Below are 23,169 nucleotides of genomic sequence, written 5' to 3' on the forward strand. Positions count from 1 at the left end.
AAGGAGCGGACAAAATGGCCGCCCTGGTACATAAGGCACTGTTGAGACTTTTTCAAGGAGAGTTACCAAAACGTAACTTTTGTGGGATCGATTGCCCCCTATGGTAAAACTCTTACCTCAGTAGGTTGAGACACACGACAAGGAAGCTATGGAATAGGACTCGACTTGATAAATCAAACGCAAAAGAACAGGCAGATGAAAGGATTTCTGTGGGGAGGTAGACAAACAGCAAGACTTCAGCAAGTCCTTACTTTCAACATTTCAGTAATGTAAGCACCTCTCATGTTTTCTTGGATAGTGAAGATTTTTCGCTTTCCCCACTACTTCGGTTAGTCGTAGTGAACGATGCAAGTCTCCAGTATATGGTACTAGAGTCACATGTGTTTAAAAGTTGTACGTTGCATTACCCCCAGGTGTAAGTACAATTTCGATGGTTTTAATTAACAATCGTCCAGCACACACTGCATCATTTGTTTAGACTAATGGCCGCTTGACTGACCATCTGGTGAGTTTACCAGGACGCGTTCGTACTTGTAAAGCGATCAAATCGTTATTTTATTTTACGCAATCTGTAGAATTATACTTTTTCTTTTCTTGTAAATATGGCAACGAAGAGAGTATTTATTTTATTCGAGCGAGACTTGCAATGTTTTAAAATATTTAATTGTGATATATCTAAAGGACTGGATGGTTACTCCTATTATTATTACTATAAATACTCAATAATTAATAGTAATTTGTAGTGTTCAAAATTTAATTTTAAACATTGAGTCACTTTGCAAATTATCAATAAATAAATGTCATCGTGAATTCAAAAAGGGAATGCTGATTTTGTGTTATCTTTTATGTTCTACGACTTGAATTTTGAACGTTTATTCTCGGACACTGCTCTCACAGCGAAGTGTGTACCGAGTGACATTATTGTGATTTCTATCATATTTAACATGTGATTTAATGGGTAATTGGATTCACGATGTACTGTTGATCAATTGATTTTTGCATATTGATTTCTTTGAAATTTTGACACTTTTCCAAATTTTGTCCACCAATCATTTAATGAATGTTTTAAAATCTTGAAGGTCAGTTTCCAAATTGTTAGCTGAAGAATTTAAAATACAAGTCCGGCATAATTTCTTTTTTTCTTTCAAGTTTGTGGTCGAGCTGTGGTACTAGGGCTAGCATGGATAGGCGGTCTGAACTTGGGCCGATACTCCGCGCAGGGTCCATCTGCTAAGCTGGGACTTAACGGTGTCCTAAGAAGACACTTTGAGGCCCTATTAAGTACAGAACTCCCAAAACTCACAAGAGTGTAACGAGGGGTGCACGAAACACTAACTCACAGTGCTTCTCGGAAGGAATGGCAATTTACGTTACCCTAGGGGCGTTCTCGCACAAACGGAGTTTGGGACTCCCGGTCGGGGCTGTTCTCCCCCGCGACGGTGATTCTATCTATCGCAAGCACTACCGCTCAGCACCCCTCTATCTAACGAAAACTAGTGGTTGGAAGTCACGGCTATAAATAAGCTGACAGCGTCATGTCGTCCAGATCGTTCCCCTGACTCTATACAAAGCCTGCATCCTTTGTACAGATGGCGCGATAAATCCTGCTAGCTTAAAGTGACTCGATCTTGAAATCTTGAAATGCGTGGCAATTAGTAACTTTTATGAAATAGAAATATATCTGTGTCCTTGTTATGCTCCGTGTTTTTGACAGCAGGTATTTTTTGCTTCCAGTATAGCGATCCTGTTACTGTCATTTAGCTGTCAATGACCCTGCTGGTAACACCTCCTCCACGACTGTTTGTATAGTTTGTGTTTTCTTGTTGTATAGGGCTGGAGTTCGTTTGGGACTGGAATAGTGTTCTTTTCGGTCTGTTGACTCGATAATTCTAGTACACTCTGTCGTAACTTCAAATCGTAAACATATCAAACTTTCTTCAACAGTTTATATATTTGATAGCGAAAATTACTAGTCTCGCGCTATCTTTGTCGAACACATAGGTTAGGTTCCTCTCTGTCGACCGCCGGGCACTGGCAGTTTGCCGTACTTTCTAAAAGTAATAATAGATCTAGTGACTTTACGCTAACTCCACTAGGAACCGCGCCCTCTGCTTCTGCTACGTGTTTCGGTGTTATTCCAATTCCATTTTCAATGTTCAATTTCTATGACTCTGATGTTAACGACAACTGAACGAGTGTTAAAGTTCCAAAGAGCAGTAACAACATTTAAATTCGCCATACAAATCTTGTGAAATTTTAAACAACAAATAATTCTTATGTGAGATTAAAATTAGACATCAGATAATTTATATGATGTAAACATTCATCAATAAAATATTTACATAAAACAAAAACTAGCAAAGATTTATGAAAATAAAAGATCTGGTGTGAAACAAACTTGTGCATATAAAAATATTACGTGTGAAGTTAGAAACTGCAGGGCATGAAAGTTTACGTTCAATTTACATTATACAACAAAGAAAATTACTGAAGTTAAAATTGCTAGACAGAGAGATGTTAAATTATGTCTTGATCCAAGTGATTGGCTACTTAGAATCATTAACTTTGAGAGTCTATCGTGACCTGGTTACTCCAACAAAATACATAATAAATAAACACAAAAATATCGAGTCATCGTTCCGAGGAAAAATCGTCTCGGTGATGTAGATTTTAACGTTGCGAGGAAATGCCTCGGTGATGTCATTAATCTTTAACGTTGCCAGGAAATGCATCGGTTATGTAATCAATCTTTAACGTTGTGAGGAAATGCCTAGGTGATGTAATGATGATAACTATGCTAATAACGATGGTAACTGCTTAAGGGAAGAAATTATTTTAACCCCCGTCAGTTCACGATATAATGGATTTTATTAATTTAACTAAATGAACTATTAGCAATCTTGTGGAAAGAATTAAGAAGTGTTATAATGTAACACTTACGTATTAACATCCAGAAACCTCATTCATAGCTTGTAAACAAAGGGTGTTATCCTGACTAAGTGAATTTCATGAAATCTCCTTGTAAATATCTGTTACATTGTGTTAGAACCAGTTAACGATTAAAATCCTAACCAGATCAGTGAATTTACAAACAATGAATTAAATTTACAAGGGTTGGCGTCATTTAAAAATTGACATGTTTTCCGATTAAAAACCCGCAAGAATTAGCTGCGGGTGTTGGGGAAAACTGTGACGTCACCGTTACGTTTAATTGTCGTTAAGCAAAGGCTTCCTTCTTTTTATTAACTACCAAACCAACTAATTTAACCTAGCTAACTTCCAGCGCCTTTTCACCATCCTCACAAACACACCACCAAATCAACAATCATGCTTGCACCCTGCTCTCGCCAGGGCGCTATCTGGTCTACCAACCCGGCCTCTCATAACCAACCCTCTAACTAACAAGCAGAACTACCAACTACTCAACAAGGGTTAACGTGCACATAGTTGCCTATGTTTAAAGATTTTTTTATTGAATTTTTTGTTTTTCAAATTCAGATTATTCAAGTGTGATTTCGCGCCGCTGTTAATTAATTTCAGCGCAAAAATTTGATTCAAATTCGGTCACCACAAAATGTAGCACAAAATAAATGATAATTACCCCTTTCTATTTCAAGTTCACTGTGGTATTAATTTAACTGACGGTACTTTTCTCATATTCAAAATAGCTCACTGTTTAAAATTAGTTTAAATGCCACTAATGAACTATTTTAAACTCTCGAGTGAGGAGTGACAAAGTGTGATTAATATAATAACTTAGGTAAACCCATCCAGAACTGCAAATATGATTACTAAAATAATAAGTTAATCTTGAGCAAGTGAATTTTCGGCAAGTGTTTTACGTTAACATTTTTAATATTTTCAGTATTGTCGCAAAATTGTGTTAGAACGGTAGAACCATAAATGGTTAAAATATATGTTGAGAGTCTCGTCAAAGTTTCACGACATTTTAGATTAGAAAAATGTTAATTAACTGCTCTTACGCTAATTATACTCGTCGAGAGAAACTGCGGCGTCGAACGCGATTTATTGTTGTTTAAACAATTGTCCTTTGGTAAAATAACAAACAAAATGTAAACATACCCTTTTATAACACGTGTTTTCACTGGCACCACAAAACGAAATGGGTCAAGTGACTCGTAAATTCTACATAAACTACACTCAAAACCCCTCCTCTGCCAGCCTAAGAAACGCCAAACGGCCAAACCGTCTAAAACATTTTTCAAATGCGTTTTCGGATTCTGATTAAGTCAAGGATTCCTGCTTGGAATCCGATTATATGTTTACAATGTTTCTTTTGACTGATTTGCAGTACCGAGATCTAAATTTTTGCAGTGGAGCGGACAATAATATACTCAACTGTTGTGTTAAAATTCTGAATGATACCGCCTTAAGAAATTAAGTTCTAACGAGTTTCTTTTTTATTGCCACAAGTAATTTTAGTACACGCATCAATCAAAATGCAACACAATGCTGTTAGGTGGGTTGCAGAATTTTGATTCGTATGGTTTATAAAATTAACTTTCACGTATACAATAAAATTAAAAAAAAAAAACAATAAGTACATAATAAATGAAGATGTGACTACAAAGTTAATTTAAAATTGCTTTCTCTTAAGATGTCTTGTTTAGAAAAGCGTTTGTTTTTTTGTAATTTAAATATTCCATAATTTAGTTCCTTTACCGAAAATAGTGGAAGTCCAGAAAAACAAAACTCATTAGAAGAAACTTGATATAATGTATTTCTTTTTCTTTAAATTCATTATTTTATCAATGTAACACATATGCTACAAAATGGCAACAATGTGATCAAGATCTCAAAGACAACTGTAAAGAATTTTATAAAATCTAAGTAATTTATTCCATACTCTGTAGATATCTCAATCGTAAAATATTTTTAGCATTTAGTGAAAATATACTGTGATGTGCTAGTTTTGCTCCTTACAGTTTTCTATGAGCAAATTGATTTACAATAAAAGTAAAAAAATCACTCTTTACACTTTTATAAAAAAGTGTGCTAATTTATACTTATCTTTAGAAAAAAATAACAACTTTTATACACATCTGAGTGTAAACAAATAGTTTTGTCGATAAAAAAACAATCTCCATAAAATACAAAATTACCTAAATTTTAATACTTATCAACACATTATTTTTTCTTTCTGTCGTGTGTACACTTTGGGCAATACCACTTCCCTTTTGGTTTCGTGGTTAAACCAACACAAGCAAAATGAAACCATTCTATGGGGCACTAAAAAATTGGCGGTTACAAAATATGCAACTAAAAAATTTTTAATTCTTACATCTGGGTTGTCACAGCCTATCATTTCTCCATAAGAAACTTGATGGCACAGGCAATATGTTGGTTCATTAGGATCTACAGGCATATCTAGTACATCACTTGGGTGTGCAATTCCAGCTAAACCAGGTAATACTGACACTGCATCCACCGCTAAAAAAACGCATATTTAATATTACCAAAATTAAAAACAAAAAATGAATAATAATGTGAATGTGTGCTCAGAACAAATCAAAATTAAATGAAATGAGATGATACGAACCCTCACCTGAGGCAGTTTTGGCTCCACTGCCCGAATTACTACCACCATTTCCAGTCGAACCTGATCCTTTTTGTTTCTTTTTCTTTGAACCTCGAACAGTTCCTGCTGAATCTTCCTCACTGGAATTACCTGGTCGCTTTTTCTTTTCAGTTTTGCCATCCTTTGTTTTCTTGCGACCTTCTACAAAGAATCATTAAAATTTTGAACCTCTTACTTCCCCATACCCCTTACTTTTACCAACTGATGGTTCATCTTGATTTCGGGAATTTAGAGCCTTATCTTGAATTTCTGATTCAAACCTAGCTAAGTCATTATCTAAACGTCTAATATGTTTATCAACTAGTTCATAAGTTTGTATGGCGAGTTGGACCTTATCATCACCTAATTCCTAAAAAACGACCATTAATTCCGTGATTTAGTTATCTTTGTTGTGTAGTACTTTAGCTTTATTAAATAATGATTGTATGTTGTCTAATTGTTCCTTTTTTTCTTCTGGTGTTATGGTCTTTTGATTGCGTAAATAATTATCAGCTAATGAGTCGATTTTTTGCATTAACCCTTGAGCTCTGGAATCCAAATCTCTCATTAACGTAAAATTTCGTTGTAACTCTATGGGCAGATGCTCGAGACCTAAACACAAACAGATTTTCTTACAGTTGTTTTAGGTTACTTTATATTTTACACTTACTATCTAAGTAGTGCTCCAGGTATAAAGCTGAAGTCATTTTCAAAACTCTGCTTTTTAATAGAAAATGAAAAAAACTACTGTAATTCGCGCTCTTCGCAACATAAACAACTTTGATAATTTATTGACAAATTATTCTCCGCTGACAATTGGGAATACTTTTTGACAGATGTCAGTGTAAGATGTCAAAAAACTTCAGTCGGTTTTGAAGGACACCATAGGCGTCTCTAGAAAAATATCAGTAGGGGGTGGAACAATCTTGTGATTTCTAATAATAATTGGCGTTATCTGTTTCAAATTAACTTTTGATTAAACATAACGTTGTAAAAAAAATCCAAAACTATTATATATATATCGTAAATTTTGTACAATGGATTTAAACAAAACCTAAAAGTGGACGAAACGAAAAGTAAGTCGAGAATATTGTTATCAGTAGAATACACGAGAAATATAAATAGGTACATCTCGTGCTCTCACTTCCCATTATTGTTAGTTCCCTATATAAAAATTTCACTCGCCTTATGGGAACTGTGATACATAGGTGCACACAGATACGTAATAATACCTACTGTGATAATACTAACTACTATATCAGGTACAGAGTCATCAAAATTGATTGAGAGAGTTGGTAAACCTGAACTTTCATAATTTGGTTTATTAAGTTGTATAAAAATATTAGCTGTCAGATTTGAAGTTTCAAGTTTCAAATTTCAAAACTCAGTGGCGTCTTTTTTCGACTTTTTTTTTGTAAAAACATTAGTTGTCAGATTTGAAGTTTCTAATTTTTGTCACGCCACTGAATTCATTGCCATATAACCAGAGATATGTAAAAGACAGATGCGGTTATAGCTTTCCCGATCTAGGGCCAACATCTATGATCTAAGAGTAGCAATACTTTGTGTCGCCTATCCTTTTCTATATCAGCACCAGTACTATGGATGGCCAAGTGTAGGCTACATCCATCACTCTCTAAAAGGTGGTTGTCTTGTTATTGGCCCGTTCTGATGGCGGCAATTATAAATAATTATAACCACCCACAGTCTGATTGGTCTGACAGGGACCGGCACAAACACAAGAACGGCATCAACGACAAACGTTGCGCCAACTGATTGGTTGCGCCGTACAGAGCGAGACCTTCAGATATCGGGTTACCATTGTACGTGCTAGAGAAAAAGAGGGAGATATAAACGTACACTGACATCTTGGGCCTAAACGTATGTCCACGAGAACATTAAATATCTGTATCTAGTCTTTTACATATCTCTGCATATAACCTTAAACAAATCTGTCATAAGGTTGACAAACTTCACGACAAAAACAGGGGGTACCAACTCTCTCAATCAATTTTGATGACCCTGTATATGTATAAGTGCACTAATATTCGTCATAAAAACAGATTGTACCTTCTTTCAAAGACAATTGTCTTAAAAATTATATACAGTTTTCGGTTTTGTTATACAAAAATAAGAACAATTCTCTGAACATAGGATGTTGGGTTGCATATTCATCCTCGAATGGATTGATTTGAACTTTTAAAAACTGAATATAGGATTCGTAACAATTGAGGAGTAGGCCATGTCAACGATGACATTTACAGTAAAATTTTTGACGAAATTGTTTTAAAAAGGTCAATAACGTAAATTTTCTGTTCTTTAAACTTGTAGTTATATACCTCAACATGAAGACAGTGGTGCCAAATGTCAATGACAATATCTTTTACATATCCTAAATCTCGATCAGATTTTATGTTCAGTTTTTAAAGTCCAAGTCAATCAAGGTTAATTTATAAATTAACCTTGCAAGTCAATCCATTACAAGCAGGTATCCAACCAACTTAACATTAATTATCCTATGTTCAGAAAAAAAAACCTTACGGTATATACGATCTACATTCTTTTTGTATAATTTCGTGTGGTGTCCCGGTTTGAATTAAAATTTCGCGTTCAAAAGGAACGAAGAAGACTGCGAAACCGCATTTGAAAATTTAAAATTAAGAAAATCGTTGAAACTTAAACAATCATCTGTAGAGATCTTCAGTTAAGGTATATAAGGGTAGACGGTTTAGAGAACTAATTGGTGTCACTCTTTAAGTTAATAGTTTTGAGTGTAAACACATGATGAAAATAAGGGTAAATTAAATTTAGTTTGTAACTTCATAAAAAGAGTAATTGTTTAAATGAAAAAGAGTCGTTATTCTTGTTTGATTGTTTGTAAATTCACAGTTCTTGGTAAGATTTCTAACTGTTCATGGTTCTAAGACAAGTTAAATGATCATCCTGTAAATGTTCATATAAACTACGTGTCAGAAAATTCTTTGTTTTTCACGTTACACCAAAGTTTCTTAATATTTTTACTTAAGTAGATATTACTTTATCCACATTTCATCAATTCTCTTGAGACTTATAATAAATAGTTCATTTATGTAAGGACTGTGACAACTCAAACATCCCGCCTTAAATTGACACTTGAAAAAAACTTGAATAGCCCGCGAAAAATTCAAAATTTCAAAATTTGGCCTTGGCTGTGATTGTCTAATAAAATGAGATCCTACGTTGTGTTTTTGAAAAATGGCGGGATGCGTTCAGATGCAAATGGTGGACCCCAAGGTTGGAAAAGTACCGCTAAATAAAGCACAAAATATATGGAGGACACAACATTCCTCCACTGACAAAAAAAAGAAAAAAAAAGCTGCGACTAAGTTGCGCAGGTTGAAGACTTTCTTAGTGCTCAGCTACAAAAAAAAAACTTTCCAAACTTTGAATTAATGTAACTCGATGCAAATACATGAGTCATTACGGGCGTATGGCGCCAAATTTAAATTATGGCAGTCAACAAGAGCACAAAATTTTAATAAAAAACTATGCAGCGGCAGCGGCACCCGAGCGCTATAAGATGTCAAATTCATTCTAGAACACAGCAAAAATACCCATAAGGGACGTTGTAGCACGAGCGGAGTTTGGGGCTCCTGGTTGTGGCTGTTCTCCTACCCACGACGGTGATTCTATCTATCACAAGCACTGCCGCACAGCACTTCTCTATTACGGACATGCCGGACGAGAAGACTATTGGTCCAAGTCGACAGCGTCACGTCATCTCGACCGCCCCTGACTTCTATACAAAGCAGCATCTTTTATTATTATTTATTATTATTACTATTATTACGAAGAAATCAACTCAACAGGCAATTATTAAGTTGTAAAAATAAATAAACTAAATAACAATTAACTTGTTTGACAGAGCTTTTAAGGTCAACAAGTTTTGATGAAAATATATCAAAATCTTGTTCAATATACGATTTTTTGTGCCAGCTCGACTAGGAACCGCGCCCTCTGCGTCTGCCTCGTATTTCGGTGTTATTTAATCTCGATTCCATTTAAATGTTCAATTTTTATGACTCTGATATTAAACTACAACTGAACAAGTGTCAAAATTTCAAAAAGAGCAATAAATAACATTTGAATTCGCCATACACTCATGTGAAATATTTAAACAGCAAAGAATTCTTATGTGAGATTGAGATTGGATATCAGATAATTTATATAGTGGAAACATTCATCAACAAAATATTTACATGAAAAAAACTAGCAAAGATTTGTAAAAACAAAAAGATCTGGTGTGAAGCAAAACTTGTGCAGACAAAAATTACATGAGGTTAGAAGCTGCAGAGCATGAAAATTTACCTTCATTTTAAATTATACAACAAAGAAAATTACTAAAGTTAAAATTGTGAAACAAAGAAAAATTGCATGAGGTGAAAAATTGCAAAGCTAACAAAATTACGTGTTACATTATGCCATGATCGAAGTGATTGGTTACTTGAAAACAGTTTGCTTTGAGGGTTTATATCATGGACTGTTTATCCCAAACAAAACACATGATAAATAAACACAAAATGCGTCCTGAGTTGCGAGGAAAAATGCGTCTCGGTGATGTGATGATGATAACGATGATAATAACTGCCTAAGGGTGAAAATTAATCCCTCAGCCCCTCAGTCGACGATTTTCTGAATTATGCCGCCTTTTACGCTTTTTTTCTACAGTAGCGCAACGTTTTAGGTTAATTTAACTGCCGTAAATTGCTATTAGCAATCTTGTGTGAAGAATGAAGAATTGTTATAATGTAACACTTAAGTATTTACATCCAGAAATGTTATTTATAATTTGGTAAACAAAAAAATCTCCTACCAAGTACTTTATCGGAACAATCTCTGACGGTTAGGCTTGTGTTAGAACCAGAGTTAACGATTAAAATCCTAACATGAACTGTGAATTTACAAACAATGAATCAAATTTACACGTGTTAGCGTTGGTCGAAAATTGTCGTTAAACAAAGGCTTCCACCCGTTTATTAACTACCAAGCCAACGTCAGTTAAATTAATATCGGAAAATGCGAGGGTTATCATATCTTCTTACAGGTTAAATAGTTTGTTTCAGATCTAACTATTCTCTTAAGTCGTGACGAACGCGGAATACACGGTTTTTAGTTAAACTTTGCGGTTTTGTCATTGGCCAAATATTTGCTGAAATTGAATCTTCATCGGGAGAGAAAAACGCGCAGTTTAGTTTAACAGTGTCTGTTGGCTAGTTTGCGAAAACCGGGTAGAGAATATAATATGCGGCAGGTTTTTTCATAATAGAAATGCTGAGTGTCTGTTATACCTGTGTATATGAAGTAGAATCAATGAAGAAGGGTGATATTTTGATCTATCTACTTCAGCTAGGATGCCGCAAACTCTCAAAGTTTTGGGCTATTATAAGAGGAACCGCATTTTAACAAAATTTACTAAACGAGGTTCACCTCTTCGTTCTGACAATTACAGATCATAGAGGAATTTCAATGGTTCTCGGGTTTCATAATTTTGTGCGCATGTCTGAATTTTGTCGGAATGTCACAGACCAATTTTTAAGGCCTCTATCCCTTTAAAACTTATAATTAACATTATAATTGACCTAGATAAGAATTAATTAACAGATATATCTAAAATGCAATAACCATCAACACCAAGGCTATTGGTAATTTCAATTACAATATGACACCATATTTAATTGGAACATGAAATTTATTGACAGATATTACAAAGGTCATCACCTCAAAAATCCAATACAATACTTTACTGAATAAAAACAGAAATTCTGTCTAAATCAACGGCAAAGACTAGATTGAACGCTGCAGTTTTTCTTGTTCCAGCCACGCACAACAGTGCTGTTACATTACGTGCAAATGAGAACAAGAACGACGGGAATTATTTTCATGAGAGTATCGACGGCGGTCTAGATTTTAAAAACTTTTTTACTGCTGTTAATAAAACTTTACTGTTCTGGTTTTATAATACCATCAGATTTATTTCTGGCCAAATATTTATTTAATCACTCACTTGTAGCCTTAATATCCATATTTTAATCCACACATTCACCTGGGCTCAATTGGGTAAACTAGTTTTGTTTTACCTCATTCTATATGTAAATTCTGATGTGACTTCAGAGTACCGCTTAACAGTTATTGTTATTACACAGTGCACGTGCACGTTGCGGCGGAATAATCTCTTTTGCATTAATTTTTAAAGAAAAAAGTACTTCAGAATTCCAATCACTCAAAAATAAACAAAAAAACCACATATATGTTAATTATTTAAATGCAACAGATAAAAAACGGTACATCATGGATGACAAAGTCAAGGTGATTCAAACAGTTCATTTACCTTTCCGGACATTACTCACGATGAAAGTTCGCGGTCGTGCGTCAGGAAGACACTCTTCACTGATCTCTAAAAATGATCCACAAGTTGTAAAGAAAAAATGTTTTGTTCCTTTGTTTTCTCAAAACTAGTAACACTTTTCGTGTTAATGGTACAACTGAGCGGCATCGTTTGCGATAAGAAAGATGGTAGGTATAACATACGCCATACATTCAAGAAAAAACTGTTTTTATTGTACGTTACGGAATGTTGTAGGTATATTTCAGACCGACATAGGTAATCAAATGACCATTGGTTTAAGCGACGAGGGATACAAAAGCGTCCAACTGAAGTGTGGTTCTAACTCAATGGTGGTAAAATTGGAGACGGAAGAGGACTTTGAAGGTGTAATTTATACCAGAGGAAGTTTCTCTGATAAAAAATCATCGTGTTTTTTGGATCCTGGTTACAGAAAAGGACAAAGGTCATTTTCTATCAAATTTCCGCTAGATGAATGTAATACTCATAAGGTAAATACAATAGGTGCTTCCTCTATCTAAAGTAAAACAAGGACAAAAATTTGAAACTACTCACCTTTTTTATAAACACAACGCCTTACCTTTAGTTGACAGTCAAACAGATGAAAATAATGTATAGAACTAACTACATACAAAGCCAATCTTTTTCAGAAGGGCGAAATATATTCCAATACTTTGGTTTTGCAACATGACAAAGAATTGATAATGCCAGGTGACGCCGCTTTCCACTTAGAATGCGATTATAGTAAACCACGTGATGTTACTGTAAACGCCGATTTACAAAAGTTAGTGGCATTTAATCCTTGAATGTTTAGATATTTTTAAACGTTTTTTAGGGATAATTCTGTGGTATCACGAATCAGTTTAACGGACGCTGACCCATCGTTCAAAGAAAAACGCAGAAACAAAAGAACTACTGCCGAAAATATAAGTGACACCGTCATTCTAACACAAGACTTTTTGAAAAGGCGTAAGGAAGAGCTGTGATATTTCACCATCTGACGATTTATTTATTGCGTTTTAGGTAAATCCGCTACTATTTAAATTAATGAAAGATAAAACTTTAAAATTTGTAGTCTGAAACAGAATTGGCGTGTGACAAGGAATTCAATAATAAACTACAACATCATATAATATCGTTTTTTATTAACGCAAGTCCCTTTCAATATCAGTACCAATATGAAAACCCATCAATATACATACATAAAAAATGTACTACGTTGCAGGAATACATAAGTAGATCATATAAGTTCCACATGTATAAATAGTGACTCTACTTAGTGTATTCTGATTAAAGACCACGTAAGTATGTAGCAACAATAATAAATTTAAAGTCAGCCAAAAAAATGTCTGTAATACCCGCCATTACACTCCTTACAATAAATCAAAATATATATTATGCCAACCCTATAGCGTACTGCGGTAAACAGAGGCCTTCAGCGAAGATCAATGAAAATTACCGAGTAAAAATGCCTATCAAATCAAAAATTAGACTACCTACAGACACGTACTGCGTTACCTCACACTAATTCATCTTAAGAGTCAGAAAAAACACCGTATTTAAAACGATACCAAGAGCGATCTGTACACCAATGTGAAAAAATTTTAAAATACAGTCTTATAAAAATGCATGATCAATATAAAAATCCACATTTGTAATTTTTGTCATAGATGTTCGTTTACGTTTCAGGCAAAGATTTAAATATATGTTGAACACTGTCAATGGACCAGCCAATCAAACGAAAAAGTTCACATATTGTAGATATGTAAAGAATTATTATCGACCACAATATCAAGTATCCAATAAATCTTATGAATAAGAAGCTGAGTGACCAGTTTAAATGCACTTAAAATTTTAAAGACTTAGCAAACAGTGCCCCTGTCGCTTGCGTTTTATCACCGTTAAATGCACGCAATTCGGATATGACCTGTTCTCTTGAAAAACCTAATGCTGTCAATTCGTTTATATCACTTTCAGTAAATTTGTCTGATGGTAAGATCTGAGTATTGGCTGAGGTTGTGCTCGGTTTGGAAGTTTGAGACGAACTGGACCCACTGGCGGGATCTGTAACATTTGCAACACTTAAAAATCGAGAATTTTAATTTTGAATACGTAATTAAAAACATTGTAATACAACTTGAATAAGAACGATTAGAAACATGAAAAAATCAAGTCGTTATTAAAAGATTTCCATTAAAACCCCAAAACATGTATTACTATCGTTACAATAAAGTTGTGAAAAGTTCTCTATATACAAATTTTCAAAGATTTTGACGAAAATTTGGAAGCAGACCAACATAACCGTTGTTTTGAAACCAAAATTTTTGCTACTATCCGAGTTTTATCTGCCGCTATTTTTCGACTTTTTCTGCGATTCTAAAAAAACCATCTTAACAACGAGTTTAGGAAGAATAAAATTTACTTGCCGCTCGTCTTCGGCCGCTTACTTCTCTCTGGAACGAAAATTAGACAAACAAAAATGACGACTTCCCGACACTTACTTGACAACTGGCTATTTCTCAACGCTTCTTGAAGCTGCCTATCTTCTGTTTCTTTTATCGACCTAGTGATCACATCGTCTTCACTATTAGTGCTGAGTCGTGCGCACTCGGGTAGGTCGGTTTCGGCAAGAAATTTCGTTTCAGTTCCTGTAGTACCAATCCTTAAAACGTTTGCCCGTAAATCTATACAACACTATAAAACGCATGTAAAATTCGTCACAAAGAATGAGCACATTTTCAGCATTGGTAACACTGTTTTTTCAACAACTGCGACTTACTTGATGTCTTTTGAGCATGTCCAAGCCCAACAACATGTCCATTGGCTGGTTCTCGAGAACGGAGAAACTAGTTGTCAAATAATCGCTCTCGATTTGAATTTGTACCATGTGGATCCTGCCGATTATTTTTTGGACGCCCACACCTTTCGCAATACCCGCCCATCTTGTGTCTACCAGACGCATAATATTACACCTTTCGGCGCAACTACTGGACATAATTGTTGTTTGAGCACCTTAAACATAGCCGCTAAATGAATATTTTTTGGGTTAAGAGGACTACACTTCAAATTACCTGAGTCAATGAAGGCTTTGACGGGGTATCCGTTTACTCTACAATTTATATAAAGCATAACGACTGTACCGAAGGATTCGGGGTTATATTCCATTGCTGCTTCCATGTTGGCTTCTATATTCTTCTGTCGAATTTCTTCGGCAATTAGTCGCTGGGCTTCGGTGTCAAAAGGATCAGCGTTTAACATTCTTAATCTCTGTTGCTCGCGTTCTTGTCTAGCCTGAACTTGTTCTCGAAGAACTGAGGCAAAATTATCTACAAAAAAAACAGAAACAAATGTAAAGGAATATATAACATAATATAAATTTATAAAATGGTAAAATATGTTCGAACATCCCCATGAAGTTACTTTATACGTTCAATTTCAATATTATCGTGTAAACTTGGACGTTCACTTTGTAGGCAAGTGATCACTCCATCTGTTCGGTAAACGGAATATAGTTCCGTGAAACTATCGTAAGATTCTTGAGACAAAATTTCAACCCAGTTTCTTGGATAAATTATAAAACTTGATTTTGCGAATTTTATTTTTTATCGATAACCCCTATAAGTTATAATAAAGCTGTGTGTGAACTGTTAGAGCTATATTAATAATAACAGTATTGTTTTCCCAAATTTTCTAGAAAATTCTTCTTAATTTATCAATAAAATAAATTGCTTTATTCATTAATGTCTTTGAGTCATCCTGCGTAAACAATTCTTAAAAATATGAATACGTGGATAAACCACAAGTATGACTCACAAGTTTTTCCACAGTTTGTACACATTTATCCAGCACAATTTTGTACTGCAAAGCCAGTGGGAGTGGGAAATAGATAAATTTTAATTAACAATTTACCGTGCTAACGAACACCTTTGCATTCGGTTTCACAATTTCAAAGTTAAATCGTGGAATATTTTTATACAATTTTTATTTATTTTTCCAAGAATCGGAGTATCTAAGGTAAAAAATAAAGGCGGACTAATAAACCACAAGTATAGAAGCCTGCGATTTTATAAAATTGAAATAGCATTTACTGTACAAAATTTTCAGATGACATCATTAAATTGATAGTTGGGGTGACCAGACAATCGACCACAGACGAGAAACAGACTAGGACCTATTTTTTCATACTTTAAGGGTGATGAAACGTGGAGAACATATGAAATTAGCCGTTCCGGATGGACCCTATTACAATACTTTCCTAGCTTACGTCCGGACAGTAAAAAAATAACGTCTGATGAGGGTTAATTATTATCGTACACTTCAAAATTTTTCATGAAATTTCAGAGGTACAAGTTTTATAAGTAAATATAAAACGTTCATTATTAATTCCTTTGACAAATTAATTTGCTGGTCATATTTGAACACATTAAAAATAAAAATTGGCCTTGAATTTTTACCCTAAACATCCAAATATTCTAAAAAAAATATATGTATAATTATCAATTTACTAAAAATGCGGCAAAAATTCAGGGGGTTACTCCTTGAGCTATTTTAAGATTTTCTGTCCTTAAATGGTAAAACCAAAATTTGGCCAGTTATCCCCATCAACACTTTGTTGACGTCACCTCAAAATTTTGCATGATACAACTAGTTAAATTTTAGAAATAAAAAATCCGCCTTGAGTTTTCACCCTACGCATAACAGATTTTCAAAAAAAAAAAAAAAATTATGCAGAGTGTTCACAAAAATTCAGGAGGTCATTTCTTGGCAGATTTAAAGATATTGATGTTGTTCAGCCTTAGCTTAGCAAATAATAGCAAAATTGCCAAAATCAGTCTTATCTTTATAAATACTAGCCCCACCCACCCACCCTTTCTTTTCTTAGAAGGTATGTCATTTGCCAAAATCAATCTTATTTTAACAATTGCTAGCCCCACCCACCCGCCCTTTATTTTCTTAGAAGTTATTTCATTTGCCAAAATCAGTCTTATCTTTATAAATATTTTTTTTTTACATTTTTTGATGAGTATTTGATTTTTTTTTTTTTTTTGATATTAAGTATTATCAAGATTGAATAATTTTATAACGAAATTCATTGAATCACAGTTTGGTTTTCGGACGAGTAGATCTGCTCACTCAGCTTTACATGAATTTTATTATTACATTATAAAATATTCAGAGAAAAAAAATCCTGTAGGTTTCTTTTTTATTTCTTTATCGTGCTTTTGATTCTGTTAATTACCACATTATTAGACAAATTACGTAATTATGGTATAAGAGGGAATGAACATCCGAACATCCGAATAACAGAAAAAGTATGTAACAATAAATAGTAATAATATTTATTCTCAGATATCCTCATTAACTAACATAACTATTGGAGTATCACAAGGATCGATTTTAGGATTTGTCCTGTTTCTCCTGGGTTAATAACGATCTATGTGTAATTTTACATGCTGATGACACCTCTTTGATAATATCGAAAGAAAATGACCATAAATTACAAAGTAAAATTAAGACTATGAGATGTCATAGTAAACACCAAAGAAAAGAATTGGATCTCTGAAATTAAACAATGTATGTACCTCAATTAAGAAATCTAAATGTCTGTTCAGAGCATATCTAGTAAGTAATATTTTTATTATTTAAACGAATTTTTTACTTTTATTATACAAGCTTTTTCTTATGTTTTCTAGTGTTTCTGGTACCGTACGATTCCGAAAATACCAAGGAAAGCCCCAAATTTTAGATACAAGTCTCACTTTTGTCGAATTGTACGACTTCTGCGAATTATTTTGCGAAAAGGAGACGATTGAGTATATTTTCTACATTCTGGCATTTGTAGATTCATGAAATTCGTTAAAAAACTTCAGAAATGTTACTTTTCCAAGATTTTTCTTGTGTTTTCTAGCGTTTCCGGCACCCTATTGACCCGAAAATACTAACGAACCCATCAAATTTTAGCTAGAAATCTATTAGTAAGGTCCGCGTATGTCCACTCCCGCCGGCCGCCATTTTAAGAACTGCTAGCCCTACTAAGAAATACTAATTTTCAGATACAGTATAATAATAATTAATTAATAAAGAATGAATATATGTATAATAGTGAATAATCTTTTGCATTCAGATTGAAATTTTTATGTAGACTTTACTAATAGAGAGACTTTGGGTTATCTACGCATGTTTCTGCTATAAAGCAAAGTTTTTGTAAGCTTTGAGCTAAAATACCCAATGTAAGGTAAGTGTTAAAATATGTGCATTTTATTTTAGGAATCAATAAAGTAAATAATGTGTGTATTGTTAAAAAAATCCTATAAAGACTAGGAAAAAATATTCAGTGTCAAGGGAAATTCGAATTACCGATTCTTGGTCGCCGGGATGGTCCTAACAATTTTAGGCTATCGAGGGTTACTTATACTCATTTCCATGAATATCTATATACCGTCAAAAATAATATAATGGGTAATAATTTTATCTAGCCTAGGCCGACAAATTCACTCATCTTCGTAAAAGCCCAGTTTGTGACCTTGTGATACAAATAATTATTTAATTAGCCTTAGAACCGCTTTACACGTCACAGAATTACTGCGAAAATTACTACCAAAATTTGTGTTTGAAATTTGCAAGAAAACTATTGTGTATTTTTTTACTTTTTCTAGGTTTTCCTCAGTTATACGAGTTCTCCTAGATGTTAAAATGCTCTAAAAATTAAAAATGATATCACAATTTTGGTGATGATCAGATAAACCCTGAATTGCAGAAAACTGCACATTCGGCCAGCCAAATTTATCGCCTGACGTCGCGCCGTCGTTTTAAATATTTGTCTGATCGATTCCCCATCACTTCGGCTGTACCTAACTCTGGTAATTATTTTTGAAGACTAAGTAGGCAACCGAATATATCAGGTGTTCAATTGAGAAAGTCATCAATTGACCTTAATTTTTGTAAAATTGCCAAGTATGTCTACAATAAATCTTAAATTTAATCGATGACAACTGACAACGCGAAAATGTCAATTATATACACACCAGTATGGCATAATAAAACACGTACTCTAGATAAATGATGTTTTCAGAAAACATAAATACTGCAAGATATTGAGACGAAATTTTAACTCCACTTTTAAATCAACTGCATGATGATGAGGAGTTAGTTTATGGTTATTTTCAGCAGGATGGTGCTACTGGATTATTAGTCCCAATACACCAAACAACTAGCCGCCTAGATCATATGATCTCACTCCTTGCGATTTCTTGCGGCCACATATAAAAAATTCTATTTATAAAACACCATTACATGATTTGTAAGAATTGCGGAATAAGATAACACACAAATTAATGAAATTAATAACAATGCAGATGTTTTAAAAAGTGTGGCCAAGACAGTACGGTGAAGGGTTGGGTTGTATTTACAAGAAAGGGGTTCCCACTTCCAGTATTTGTTGTAGTTTAATGTTAAAATTATTTATTAAAATGTAACAAATGTCACACGACAAAATGTTCTACTGACTTATGCAGAATGTTTTGTTTTACTTTCTAAAGAAATAAAAATTTGTCTGAGGGAACTGTTGTAATGAAGTGAAACTATAATCATTATGATTTTGATTACTTCCATTTATTTTTTTTATTTCAAAAATAACTTCTTGTCGTTTGCCTTTTTAAAAATAAATGAATTTTGAAGCAGTTGCCAATTTGTGGATGAAATAATATTGTAATTGTTTATTAATTTTATTTCATTAATCTACATTAAGTAGATATGCACTAAAATGAGAAAATGTTTTCTAACCCAACATTATTTTGATGTCAAAAGTCATTTTCAATAACCGTCGTTTTTGACGTAACTCTTTTTACACTTTAAAAAAGGCGTAAACAATTGAATTTTCACCGCCTGCTCCAAATATATTTTTTATTGAACATCCGTACAACTCCGGCCTTTGTCCATCTTCTATGAATTTCCAAGACCACTGAGTTTTTTTAGAAATAATTATTTAAATATTTCATAAGTAAATCCACGTTTTTTTTCCACCTTTTTCGTAACTTATGGGTGCTACATGTTTTTCAAGGCTTGTTTCATTGAAAAAAATTGTCAATACCGCATCAACCCACCTTCAACTTGTCACTTTCAACTTTTACTGTCTGTTACACATAGCACCCCAAAATTGTTGAGTATGATTAACACTTCAATGACAATATTGACCTTGATTTTATTTATAAACAAATGTCTTCGTCTGCCTGCTATAATTAAAATTTAACCAAACATTATCTTACTTAACATTAACTACTTAAAAAAATCCTTTCGTTTCCTTGTAGGATAGATGATAACACAAAAAACATCGTAAATACCGGGCGACTATTAATGATTGAAGCAAATTATTGTTTTGGTAATTCTGAATTATTGGCAGCAATGCTAGCATGTCAGTTCACAGGGTTCACAGTTGTCGCTTTGACATGAGTGTGCCTATCAAACGTGGTAAAAACATGGAACATAACTAACTTTGTGTCGTAAATGTCAATTTGAAATCAGGTACATGAACAAAATTTTAAATATGTTCCCAACCTGACACGAAAATTACAAGCATTAATATTCGATTAATAAAAATTATTTTTAAATCCTCCCTTGTAAATCAAAATGACAAGTTTTGTTAAATTGGTCGATAGAAAGAAAAAAATAAGATGTTTAAAAAAAATGTTAAGTGGCGCCCTCTTACAGCTCGTATGTCAAAGCAAAACCTGAAATTGTAAACAGACGCAATATACTCGTACATACAACGCAATAGATAAATTTTTCCAGCCGCACCACTACGCCTCTATTTATTTTATTAAAAAAATAATCCCATGATTCATTTGTTGAAACAAAACCTCAAAATGTCAAAAATGTCAACACATTTGTGCACTGAACGTAATAAATTTACCACCTAGCTATTAATCTTACCTCTACAAAATGAACAAAGCTGAAAGAACATTCTTTTTAAAACAACGATTAGATGACTCATTTTTCTTTTATAAAGCTGGTGTTTACAAATTTTTACTTCACAGCCGAAAAATTCAAATTAATTTCTATAACAACTAATGAATATTGTATCGCGATTAAAATTACCAAATTAGACCCAAAAATTACAAACACTTAAAAAAATCAGCACAAACCGCCATACAGACAACAAATAAAAGATTTGCATATTAGATTTACCTATATTTCCACTGAGTAAGGCGTCTGCGAGTCGTGGATTATTCTGTTTCAACAAAGCTAATTGATCCGGATTTGCCAAAAACATATCCCTGATCAAAACAGGATCGTCCTCTGAAGGCCGACCAGGTGACAGCCTGTTACCTTGTGCTATATGGGGGACTTGAATTCCACTAAAATCTAAAGTGGGCACTAAAATACATCTGAATGAAATATTATTTTCTGGGAGTGCCGTTTTCATTACCTCCTCCTCCTTGCGACTCGATGGAGACCTGTGAGGCTCCATGTTGCAGCATGTGCTGAAGAATGACCGCGTCTCCATCGCGAATACCATGCTCTTTTAGCGATTTCTTGTTGTCCATCAGAGGCATCCCATTGAAGGCGATGACGATTTCGGAGGCCGGAAATCCCGTTTCTACTTCACAAAATGCTTTAAAATTTTCTAACTCCAGATCTTCAGATACATCCAAAACAAAAATAAAGTCGGTCAATGTGGTCACTGTCACTTTCATTTTGAGAGATTTGTCGAGGAAAACGTCGTTAACTATCGAAAGAAATTACAAGATTAAACAATACATTTTATTTCTAACCTAAAATAACAACGGTTAGAGGGGAAAAATGACAGAATCATGCTGACAGGCGATGTTGGTGGGAAATCTGGCAATAAAGCACAGGAAATAACACAAAAAAAATTCAAAAATACTTCAAGGTCGGCTTTCTTTGCCTTTTCTTCTTCAAAACAGCGTGGTTAGTGCATTTGGCAACAACAACTTATTTTTAAAATGAGTGGAATTTACAGCGGGCTTAATAAAGAAAATGAGGGACACTTAAAGATAGATGTTAATTATTTTAGTCAAGAAGATCAAAAATATCACAATTAATACTAATGCGCACTTGGAATCAGTTAATGTTGTCATTTACAAATAAATTGGGTAGCAAGAATCAATGAACTCGTGAACTTTTGACCGCAAACACTTTATGCAATCTGATAAACACCTACTCACTTCTCCCAAGTTTTGTTGGTTGTCTATAATAACCGCCGAATAAATCTAAATCTTCTTCATTCCAGTGGCGTACTTATTCTACTTGGTCAGTTAAAACATCTAATGTAAATAATGTCTACAAAAACTAAAAATTAGAGATATTACACGCTTAAAGTGACCAATCGATGAAAAATTAATTTATTTATATATTAAATTAACCAGGCCTCAATTTGCAAGAAAAAATCTAATCCATAAATACATCCTAATTTCGAAAAGTGTGCAATAAAAAAAACTAGGGAATAGCTCACAATAAGATTATTGTGTAAAGTTCACATTCCGAAATGGTAGTAATGTCTAGAAAAAATTATTTGAAATTAAATATAAATTGTTACACACGCCACTGGTAGTGTTTCTTGACCTAAATGAATGGCACAGAACAACTAGGATTAAGAACCAAAAAAGCGGCAACTTGTAAGTGCCAGTCATGCGTCAGTTGGTTGCCGTCGTGTGTTCGGTTAACGTCTTTGACAACGGTGAATTTTGCCATTTCAGAGCGTGGCAATGCTTTACGGTGTCATTGAAGGAAACGCCGGTGGCCACGAATTGTGGATCGAGCGCTTTCCAAATCGATTGTGGTCGTGATAGGACCGAAAGAATTCTATAAACTGAATAACAAATTTTGGAACGCGTTGAAGAAGAGCCCAACAGCAGCACCCGCCAACTTATAGCTGAAGTTGTCAGAGTTTGTAGCGCACCGTACATTAAAAGAACAAGGCCTATATCCATATACCACGTTCGGAAAGTCAAGCTTTGGAGCCCGTTAATTTTCCAAAAAAGTCGATTACCAAAAATTGGTCCTACTCAGGACCATCATTTGTTTAATCTATAACGAATAGTCTTTCGCACTGATGTTTAACGATGAATGAATACATTAATGAACGAATAATAACCAGGAAAAGGTCGGTTTTACTTTTAATTAAAACTGAAAGTGTTTACATCGTTTTTATTTGAACGTTTTTCCACCTACTGTTTAAAAGGTGGATTAC

General features: G+C 34.0%; 3 protein-coding genes across 9 annotated transcripts; 1 reads left to right on the forward strand and 2 right to left on the reverse strand.

Annotated features, from left to right (window-relative positions):
- Positions 1 to 4,764: 4,764 nt before the first annotated feature.
- LOC135129991 (inhibitor of growth protein 4) lies at positions 4,765 to 6,475 on the reverse strand. Of its 2 annotated transcripts, none has more exons than XM_064057266.1 (6): positions 6,249 to 6,475; positions 6,000 to 6,190; positions 5,792 to 5,948; positions 5,561 to 5,740; positions 5,303 to 5,451; positions 4,765 to 5,250 (listed from the first exon to the last, which is right to left on the reverse strand). In XM_064057266.1, the coding sequence occupies exons 1-6, from the start codon at positions 6,283 to 6,285 to the stop codon at positions 5,149 to 5,151; spliced, it is 816 nt and encodes a 271-aa protein (XP_063913336.1). In that variant the 5' UTR covers positions 6,286 to 6,475; the 3' UTR covers positions 4,765 to 5,148. The 2 variants fall into 2 exon arrangements, with proteins under 2 accessions (XP_063913336.1, XP_063913337.1); XM_064057267.1 differs by having other exon boundaries at positions 4,767 to 5,250; positions 5,567 to 5,740; positions 6,249 to 6,454.
- Positions 6,476 to 11,942: 5,467 nt separating this feature from the next.
- Positions 11,943 to 13,093, forward strand: LOC135129992 (cuticlin-1). Of its 2 annotated transcripts, none has more exons than XM_064057269.1 (5): positions 11,943 to 12,130; positions 12,198 to 12,451; positions 12,611 to 12,744; positions 12,796 to 12,983; positions 13,036 to 13,093. In XM_064057269.1, exons 1-4 carry the CDS (start codon positions 12,043 to 12,045, stop codon positions 12,944 to 12,946), a joined length of 627 nt encoding a protein of 208 aa, XP_063913339.1. In that variant the 5' UTR covers positions 11,943 to 12,042; the 3' UTR covers positions 12,947 to 12,983; positions 13,036 to 13,093. The 2 variants fall into 2 exon arrangements, with proteins under 2 accessions (XP_063913339.1, XP_063913338.1); XM_064057268.1 differs by having other exon boundaries at positions 12,796 to 12,929; positions 12,984 to 13,093.
- Positions 13,086 to 22,124, reverse strand: LOC135129990 (protein DDI1 homolog 2). Of its 5 annotated transcripts, none has more exons than XM_064057262.1 (8): positions 22,035 to 22,124; positions 21,385 to 21,684; positions 21,144 to 21,332; positions 15,032 to 15,286; positions 14,740 to 14,972; positions 14,462 to 14,654; positions 14,387 to 14,413; positions 13,086 to 14,024 (listed from the first exon to the last, which is right to left on the reverse strand). In XM_064057262.1, the coding sequence occupies exons 2-8, from the start codon at positions 21,650 to 21,652 to the stop codon at positions 13,807 to 13,809; spliced, it is 1,383 nt and encodes a 460-aa protein (XP_063913332.1). In that variant the 5' UTR covers positions 21,653 to 21,684; positions 22,035 to 22,124; the 3' UTR covers positions 13,086 to 13,806. The 5 variants fall into 5 exon arrangements, with proteins under 5 accessions (XP_063913332.1, XP_063913333.1, XP_063913331.1 ...); XM_064057263.1 differs by lacking the exon at positions 22,035 to 22,124 and adding an exon at positions 21,844 to 22,017; XM_064057261.1 differs by lacking the exon at positions 22,035 to 22,124 and having other exon boundaries at positions 21,385 to 21,814.
- Positions 22,125 to 23,169: the final 1,045 nt, after the last annotated feature.

Source organism: Zophobas morio, unplaced genomic scaffold (genome assembly GCF_036711695.1).
Source record: "Zophobas morio isolate AGI-343-1 ecotype UQ-CSIRO unplaced genomic scaffold, CSIRO_AGI_Zmor_V1 ptg000017l, whole genome shotgun sequence".
NCBI classification, from domain to species: Eukaryota; Metazoa; Arthropoda; class Insecta; order Coleoptera; family Tenebrionidae; genus Zophobas; species Zophobas morio.